The 9,938-nt window shown below is 39.8% G+C and overlaps 1 protein-coding gene across 1 annotated transcript in view; it reads left to right on the top strand.

Annotated features, from left to right (window-relative positions):
• The first annotated feature begins 112 nt into the window (after window positions 1-112).
• scara3 (scavenger receptor class A, member 3) overlaps window positions 113-9,938 on the top strand; it is an 18,405-nt gene continuing 8,579 nt past the window's right edge. The window contains exons 1-3 of the mRNA XM_031861695.1: window positions 113-619; window positions 9,413-9,448; window positions 9,842-9,883. Coding sequence (XP_031717555.1) covers window positions 613-619; window positions 9,413-9,448; window positions 9,842-9,883 — 85 coding nt within the window. The 5' untranslated portion in view covers window positions 113-612. The remainder of the gene's footprint in view (window positions 620-9,412; window positions 9,449-9,841; window positions 9,884-9,938) is intronic.

The raw sequence follows: 9,938 nt of genomic DNA, 5'->3' as shown, positions 1-9,938 counted from the left end.
TCTCTCTCTCTCTCTCTCTCTCTCTCTCTCTCTCTCTCTCTCTCTCTCTCGCTCTTTCTTACCAACCTTCTTCTTTGTTTTCATCCCCTCTCGCTCCATTTCCTCCCTCCCTCTCAAAAGTTGCACATGGTTTCTGTCTGAAGAGGTTTAGTTTCCTCAGGCTCTGGATGGGAGAGGGATGATGCCAGAAAGCACATGTTCAAAACTCAAGAGGAGCTTTGTTCTTCAGCACTGATAGACTTGCAAGAATATTTGAAATAATCCAGAAATCAGACAGTTTTTGGGTTGCACAGGTGCATTTGCATTTTGCCCATATGGAATAACATTCAATGTGGCTGAAACCTGACGTCTTTGCTTTTTGTTTACCGATTTTGAATATGTGGAAGTAAGACATTTTGGGACTTTTGGGCTTTCTTCTTTCTTTGCAAAACTGGAAAATGCTTCACGGATGACTTTTGGCACCTCAAAGCTACATTGCTGACTGCCTTTGTTGTTCCTGGACACTTGCTTTGTGGAAGAAAAGGTGAAGAGGACTGCCATATACCGCTATCAAGTTGAACATCAGCAAACTAGACCACAACTTGTTTGTAAAGGATTCTTGAGTGAAGAATCATGAAAGGTAGAGTAATTTCTCTGATTTCTTAAGGGTTAATATATTGTGTTAATTCTGAGCACCTACAAATTCCATCTTCCTACTCTCTAGTCATGCAAAAAAAAATCTTACCAATACCTGTGTGCATTTTCCACTGGTAAAAATACTTAAAAACATAGACATGAACAGTATCCGTCATTGTGGCATTCGGGCAGGCACCTGCACAGAGTACCAGCGACCACATATGCTTCTCATCTGCTGTGAATCTTGGCAGTGTGCGTCCATGAGAAAGTGCCGGTTTGTTGTTCTTGGATGTGAGACTTTGATCAGTCAGCTTTAAATCTCTATGCGTGTGCGTGTGCGTGCACACCACAGCACCGTTTCATAGAACATAAAATGTTCCTTAGCCCTGCCAATCTGCCGCAGATTGACTTAATATCCCCCCCTTTAAAAAAGAGAGTGAATGAAAACATAACATCTGAATTTGAGCTTTCTCACAACATGGCATGAAAGGAGAGCTGCCACCGGCTTTGAAGAGGGCCGGTGCTCGTTCATGGCTCCCAGACATATAGAATAAGAAGTGAAAGGCTGACAGAGATGGAGGATACAGTGGGAAAGAGGGGAATCAGAGGAAGCAGGAATAAATCCCACACGTCAGGTAGCAGCTTGAAAAGATGTTAAGATGTCTTGACATAATCACTACCAACTGTAATTGGCATATATGATGGCTTAATTCCTGTATTTATTATTGTTGTTAACTTAAATCTTACTAAATTCTTTCCTGTTTTAAAAACGTAATGCTCTGGTTTTGTTTTGATGGTGTTTCCTTTTGGTGCTACTTCAATAGACTACTCACTGAACCTAAACAGCAATTATCCAATCATAGCTTAGCAACTGTAACTACAATCCTGCAACCCCCGCCAGCGTTGAGATAGCGTTATGATTGTTTAGTCATCATCGTAACAGCCAATTCTCTTGCAACGTTGAGTGTATATATGAATCTGAATCTGTTAAAATGAAAGGATATTACATTTTTCCTCATAATAATCACTTGAACACATTAGCTTGACACTGCAATGCAAGGACACTGCGGTTTCTTAGTTTGGTGTTAGTTTGTGATCTACATAGATCTTCAACTTGGGAAAATGCTGACTTAGAGCGCGGAGCGTAGCTTTAGCTTCAAGCTTTTAGCACGATATCATATACGTAGGTGGCCAGCAAGTTCATATCTAAGATCTCTTTTACTGGGTTCCCATTTTGAAATAAGTCAGCTTGAAATATTGAAAAGTCTGGGACTTAGCTTCATTAGCTATCTACAGCCGATAAAGTCTGCTTGCAGCATTTGTCAATCCAGCCGGATAAACTGTTTTTTGAAATGAGAAATTGCTCGAGGCTTTCTCTGTCCGAAATCAAGGACCTTAAAAAAAACAAGTATGTATTTTCTGTAGTAAATCTGCCACCATTATCAGAGACTGCATTTTGTGTTGTACAAGAACGGAAAAAAGGCAACCGCACTACGGAGGCAGGGCTTAACAAACGTACGGTGGCTGTCACTGCTCACTGCCGTGTTTTTTTTTCGATACAGCAAATTAACTCCCAAGAACATACAGTTGTCAGCGAAAAGTACAGGAGGTCTGTTAATGTGGTTTCCAGCCCTGCCCGACCAGATCTAAACATGCTGCCTCATACATTCCTAACAGGGCTGGAGGGGAGGGGAGGGGGTGGGAATCAGAGGAGCTGAGGCAGGTGTATGGCTGGCAAAGGAGAAGGAAAGAGTGAGGGAAGGGGAGAAGAGTAGAGAAAGGGAGGTACAGACAGAGAGATTTTGTTGTTTTCAATTCCACGTTTTGCTGTGCCAGCGTTATACATTTACAGTCAAAGCATTTTGAATTTGGGTTGAAAGGAGAAGAAGGAGGATGTCATATTGACTTGTTCTTTCTGTACGCAGTGTTTACTTTTTCATTTATTTTTACTCACATACTTCTGTGAATTTTGGTTTGGTTTGTTAATACTGGAACACAGGGATTTTCCACACAATTTTATGCCTTTAACTTTGGGTCAACAGTTTTTCTGTTTCAGCATAACAATGCCCCTGCACACAAACCAATTATTGGGTTGGTAGTTATTCATAAATCCATGGCTGACTGTGTGTGAAGTCTGTCCAAATTTCAACTACTAGTTTCATAGATATTCAGGTAGCACCATGAAAAATAAAAAAACAACAACTATGTAAATAGGAAGTTACAGTAGCATCACAATCTTCAAAATCAGAGACAAATTAAATTATTATTAGACAATATTCTGACCCATTATCTCGTCAATCTGAACAGGTAATATATTAACAAGCTAGATAACGTTACTTTTGTTGGTTTTGTTAGCTAACGGTTACACCTGGCAGTTTCTGGGTTGATATTTTTAGTGACAATCAATGACAACTTACTTACTAACTACTAGTTTATGTGATACAACCTGTTTACAGATGTGTAACTATCCTCTTTAGTAAACACTGGTATAACTATAGGCTAAATATGACAGGTGTCCACATACTTTAAACCATAGATTATAACTTGCTTTTGGAAAGCTTTTCTTATTCTTATCATTATTCTGTCTCTCTGGAAAGTTCCTACAAGAGGGTGAGCATGTGAAGTTTGAGGGCAAGTTAAAAAAAAATACTGAGAGGCCTGCAAACAAAGCCTTAGGGAGTATTGCACACGCCCTTTGGCCTCGAAGCCCTGTAAACTGATCCAGGCTTGTCTCTGTGGCTTAGCGTGGCTGTCCAAATTGGTTTTAGTTGTGAGAAAATATGATACGTTTGTGGGATCGTGACTCTGAAACTCTCCCATTTCACTGCCTGACCACAATAAAAGAACATTTTCTTGTAATGACTTGTCTATAACTTCAGCTTCGCCGTCTTCAGAAACACATACCGGGCGTTTATAGTTTTGCAAGAAGACCACACATTCCAGTCAGAGGGCACCTAAATGGCTTGGATGTCAACAGAGGTTTGGAGAAGGACTCATTTGGCTTTATGAGTTGTGGTCAAGACCTCCACTCTGATCTGGAGCAGGGCCCATCTCGTGACTCCTGGTTTCACTTAAAGCTAGGATTTACTGAGGTTCTTGAGGGGAATTTTCTGGTCGAAATAACTTAAATGAATTAATGAAAGACAGGAACACAGAGCAGCACGACATGTTTGATATATGCATCTGCTCGTGGGTATTTCCATGTTAAATTGTATCATTCAGTGATGTGACATTACAGGAAATTACACACCAAGGACAACATTTTGCTCAATCCCCTGGCAAAAGTTTTGTCCACGGGGTAATGAAGGGAGGGACAGGGTGGGAAAGGAGTTTTGAAAGTCCAAAAAGCCCCAAAGACAAACCACCACAGACATGAAGTGGTGCTGAGGGTTAGCTGACTCAGGCCTGGCACTGTGCTCACAAACACCAAAGGTCCGATAAAACAGGATGGAGGGAGGCAACCCTGTCTCCTATGAAATTATGTTCCCATACAACTAAACTGCACTCTCAATTACGAGTGTCTCCATGTGGATGAAAGAACAACATCCGATATTTTCATTTTTAGTTTTTTGTACTTTATTAATCTTCTAGTCTTCTACTTGTACTTGCCCACATTCACCTGTACATGTGACCTTATGGAACTGAGTAGAAACAATCAGAAATGTATAGAATAGTATTGTAGTATTTATGTGGCTGGCAGCAGTATTATTTTTAGTCCAGTAACCTACACCAGTAATTAGTCACAAAAAGTATTACAAATTTGGAAATATAGTCTTTCCCGACCTTGTTGTACTTATGTTGAATTATCCACTGTTCATTACATCCTTTGGAAACAAAGCCTCTTTGAAATGTTTAGTTTTGTTAGATTTTGTTAAATACATTTTACATTTCAAGCTTCTCTTTCAAATAGTATATTTACTTCTTGTCACAGCACAAGTGCCTACTTGCTGCAGTGTGTATACACACTGCAGCCAAATGTTTCCATCCTGAGTCTGCCTCACCGTCTGGATAAACAGCCCAAAAAACATGCCTCGTTTGGTCTTTTCTGCAGAACACCTAACTGCAGATAATCCATAAATTCCATATTTTAATATTGTCACAGATGTGTATTTTCATGGTCAATTGTTCGATTACAAGTTTTTGTATGCTTACATTTAAAATTTGAATAAATATTCATAATTTTCTCAATGCATCCCTATATTTGAGTAAGCTAAACTCCTGAGGAGGTCAAATTAAACAGTTAAGCAAAGTGCCTTATCTTTTAAACATGTCATGAAAGGTTTATGGAGATGCTCCATGTTTCTTTGCTGCAGCAAATTTCTGACCAATGAAGTTATTGATGAAGAACAACTCACTTGACACTTTGGAGCATTATCAAATTGAAGTGTAAATCTGACAAAGAAAGAGTGTGTCCACTGATTAAGACTGAACCAAACCGTTTTTTCAGTAGTTTCACAGTGTTTTGCCGTTGCCTGACTGTGTAGGTGTGACCTGGTAGAGGCCATGTTGTGCTGCTGTCAGGTCAGCTCAGTTCTGCTCTGTGAGTGTTGGACAGGTTGACTTCCTCACTAACGAGACAGACATGAGCGTTTTTTCCACAGAGAGAAAGGAAAACATGAGGAAAGAGAAAAAGTTAGGGAGGGAGGCGAGGAAGGAGAAACGAGAAGCAGGCAGATATTTGAGGGTGGACACTGAAAGGCATGTTTTGGAATTTTAGCTTCCAATAGGAAATAATGTGCTGACAATCAAACATTTGAATCTGACCATTTTTATGCCACAGAAGTCCAAAAAATGAGAGGAATTCAGTTTTCCCCTCAAAAATGTATTCTAATCAGGGTGGGAAAATTCCCTGAAATGAGATTTAGACCACATGGGACATAAAAAGTCAGAACCCCAGAAGTATGATGTTATGTGATGTTACTATTTCAACTACTTTTTCTCCTACTACTGCCTTTAAATTAAAGTTAATGCTCATGTAAGCAAACAGTTGCATATTTACACATCCAGGAGACACAGACGTAATCATTCATGTTGTTTTTCAAGTCCAACATTCCCTCTTCTTTTCGCTCTGTGTTGGTCTTCACCAACTCCTGAGATAAATATTTGGCTCTCTAGCCACAGCCACCGATTGACCCTTTGCTAAGTCCCGCCCCCTGCTGCTACTCCATCAAGCTGTCAGAGCTACCATGAAGCCCACAATGTCACTGACTGCACTCCCTGCGGAAATAATGTTTAATTATTGGAAAAAAGGTAAAAAGCGTTTTTCTGGGAGAAGCAGACAGAAGGGTCTACAATATGTGTTTGAAGGATTTATCCAAGATGTCAAAACTAATTCAGCAGTGACAACAGGTTAAAAAGATAAGGATAGAAGCAAAAGCCTACAGATCACAGGGTGAAAGTGAACCACCACATCGCCTGGTGATCGAGACAGAGGACAATGAAATTAAGAGACAGCACTGTTCCTGTAAAGCGGGGTAGGTCGTTATTCACTGTTACAATCATTATTAAAAAGCAAAAACAGCACGTGTATACATTCAGTATACATTCAGTAGCCATTTGGTTTGTCACTACAAACCCTTCAACACCCGTGACCCCACACAACATTAAATATAATGCAGCTTTAATGTTCAGACAATCAGAGACAACCTGTTTTGTCATTCAGTTTGGAGACTTTGTTGCATTTTTTTGTATAAAGAAAAGGTTGTTAATACTTCATCTGCAGGCCATTTTTTGTGATCTTTTTGTAATCACAGATAGCTTGGCTTCATCAGAAAGTAAATAACGGAAAGATGTAATTGAATAACTGGCTCCACATAGATGTTGCTCATGCATTCATGTTTCTAATAAAAGGCAAGTACTGGCTGACTATATCAACAAACCCATATATCAATCATTGTAACCCTGGAAGAGTTTCCTCTTGTCCTCGTGAACCACCATATGTTTTAGCAACTGTAGAGCGACAGTTGAGTTTGAATTTTCTGCCAAAAAATATCCGGGGCGGACATGCAATTCTTCATCCTTCTCGCTTCCTATGTTTAACATCCTTTATACCTCTCCTCCTGTTTGCCCCTCCCTCTCTCCCTCCATCATTATGTCTGCGTCAGTGTTTTGTGACTCAGACCTGACCTCAGCTGATCCGCCGCTGATTGACATAAACAATCACCTCATTGTGGGGTTTGCAGGCCAAGTTTACTTTTGCTATCAAAACTTTACCGTCATGTGTTTTCTTTATTTGGTTTGACAATAATTTCATATGTGCAAAACTTAACATTAGAATTCTCAAATAAAATCCCCGTTTGTGTCACCACCTATCCCATAATGCTATGCATGATGTTCTCTCTTTGAATTAGCAGTTGTAGGTCACATATTTGCACTAAAACAGTCTGGGATAGAAGTGCTGATTACACAAGAAATAATAAGGTGTATATTTGTTAAAATATACTTTATTCATGAGAAATGATGTACTTGACACTTCAGAGCTTCGTCAGACATTGTGTGCAATTGCTCCTGGTTTTATTCTCCCAGACATTTTCTCTTGTTCTCTCCCTGTAAGAAGCCAGCCTTCTCTTCATGATGAGCCGACTGGGTTCAACCACAGATATTGATCCACAGCAAACATTTGGTTTCAGAAATGATTTTGCAACATTCTTTATTGGCTTGAGAAATGTAATAAAACACAAAAATAGAACATCTTTTTACAACTAAAAATGGTCTGTAAACTAGTAACAGTTAACAGTTAACACGCTAACAGTTACACCCATTTTTAATTAACATAAAAACACACAAAGGGACAGAAGTTAAGGTTGCACAGTGGGGTGATGGATGGTGCCAGGCCATTGTTCTGATGGCCCATTGTTTCGAAACCTCAATAGTTCGACAAATGTCCCATTGGACCAAAGGCCCATTGTCCAACAGCCTGTTATCCTGAAAACAAACTCCCATTGCTCTGAAAATACAAACTCTTCCTGCAACAAACAGAAGCACATGGCTAATTATTATGCAAAATGACATCAATGGACCACACCAGTTGCTATTTTATTTCTACTCTGCCTCTGGTTGGCCTTCTCTAGCATTCTTATCCTGAACCTAACAAATCGTACTCCTCATGCCTAAACCTAACTAAACCAACCATCGAAGGCAAAGAGTAGTAAGAGGCAGAGTGGTGGGTCATGCCTTTGCCAGTATGTGAAAAAATTGGGAAGATCCGATGACGTCATTCTGCATAATAATTAGCCCTGTGCTTTTGTTTGATGCATGGAGAGTTTGTATTTTCAGAGCAATGGGCATTTGTTTTTGGAATAACGGGCTGTTGGACAAATGGGCTTCGGTCTAATTGGACATTTTTCAGACTATAGAGGGGTTTCGGAATAATGGTCTGTCGGAACAATGGGCAGTCACCTGACAGACAACCAAAGTCACACTTCATGGATCCGCTCATTAGCATTTTGTATCCCTTACATTGAGTATTGCAACTTCTGATTTAGTCTCGACAAATGTATTGTAGTATTTAAGAAATAACTTCGTCTGCCTATGTTACAAGCACTAAACAGTCAATTTTTAGCTTGATCCTTATACATAAATTTATTCAGCTTGGATTTGGAACAACTACAATAAACTCCAAACTAAGGACCCAGTTTCTTCTCAAACCATCAAATGCTTATTTGTTCCATTGCTACATTTTCACTAAAAAGAAATACAAGACTATAAAGGCTGCTGTGTTTACCTGTGTGAATATGATTGGATTTCACTAGTCATGAATGAGCAGTTGATGCCAAACAGCTATTGCAAGCATGACTTCAGCCTGAGCTAATGCTAAGCCCCATTTACAAGGACTTTGAGAACTCGCAAAACCTTTCAGGGCCATCCTAAAGCTTAGAGTTGGACTCGCAAGATACATCTTTGGTGGAATATTCTTTAAAATTGCATCACATCTGTCTAGACTCCGTCCACACATTTTCCACATTTCCACAATCAGAAACATCATTGCAAAGTCATTTTGCTGTGCTCATTTTCAAGTGCAGTTCTGAAGTAAGTTCGCAGTAGCATGTGTAATGTATATTACATTATACAGCAATATTTTGCTCGAAGGCCAGCTCTTTTGGCAGTATCAACACGGCCCAATGGCAGTTGGAGTCCAACTGTTTTTCTTCAGCTACTCAGCACCCTGCCAAATCTTTTTTTTTTTTCCTGTTTATGAGTGTATATGAATGTGTTACCCAGCTCTTTTCATTCAGAAACAGGCTGCCCTGCAACAAGGTGTGAGGTTGGGTACCAGTTGGGGTGGTGTACAGTTAATGACGTGTTGTAAGTTCATTGCTGTTACATACACTTATTAAAACATGACAGTAAATGTATTTGTCTAGGCCTTGTGTGGTTTATTGGGTCCTCTGGTTTAATTCTGTGGACGTCATGCACCTTATTTCAGACTTTTCCACCAAAGAATGTGTGATGACAACTTCCTCAGGCACACAATACTACCACCAGAATCAGCACACAAAACCAACAACTGTTCTCACACTTTGAACCACCGAGGGACTGTTTTCTCCCGAGTAAGCTGCTCAGCTCAGAGGAAACATTTGAGCAGAACAAAAACCATTCTTTTTATTCTGCCAAGAAAGCAGTATCGTACTTAACATGTTCAGTACATTACAGAGACTTCAGGAGGAGGCTGCAGGGGATTGTGAGGCAGCAGTTTGTATGATTTATAACATGATTAATAAAACCTGTTGGTGGCTCCAACAGAATTGGTTTCAGTCCATTAAATACCTTTTTTCTGTCTTTCTTTCTGTTTTGGCAGACAACTATGGTGGATACGAGAACCAGCTTTTCAAAGGTAATAATCAAACTTTTCTATTGTCTAAGAAACATAAATGTCAACCAGTGCACGATACGTGGTCGTCAGCCACATGATGAATGGGATGTTGTACAGATATCCACAATCTGTAAATTGTTACTGCCCTTACTCGATCTTGTAAGATTCACCTCGATCGGTTTTAGAGAAAAGTAAAGTCTTGGGAAGCAAAGTATCTCACCATGTTTGACCTAGACAGAAAATTGTACTCCAAATCATATCCAACATACATATGACATGTATTCATGTCGCATTTTCATCATTAAGCTGACATATAACTGCGTGGCATAGCATTGCCAGCCTGGCAACAACTTTTAAAAGTTTGTGCTGAGCCCTGGTCATGTTTGCATTTGTTCTTCTTGTCTTGTTTTTTAGAGGAGGATTTCACTGGAGAGGAGGAAATGCCTTCATTTAGAGGTGAAGGCCACACACACACACACACACACACACACACACACACACACACACACAC

The sequence above is a fragment of the Anarrhichthys ocellatus genome, unplaced genomic scaffold (assembly GCF_004355925.1).
Source record: "Anarrhichthys ocellatus isolate YVR2014 unplaced genomic scaffold, GSC_Weel_1.0 scaffold25, whole genome shotgun sequence".
NCBI lineage: Eukaryota > Metazoa > Chordata > Actinopteri > Perciformes > Anarhichadidae > Anarrhichthys > Anarrhichthys ocellatus.
The sequence above is the reverse complement of the archived record's forward strand: the minus strand, read 5'-3'. Positions and strand labels throughout refer to the sequence as shown.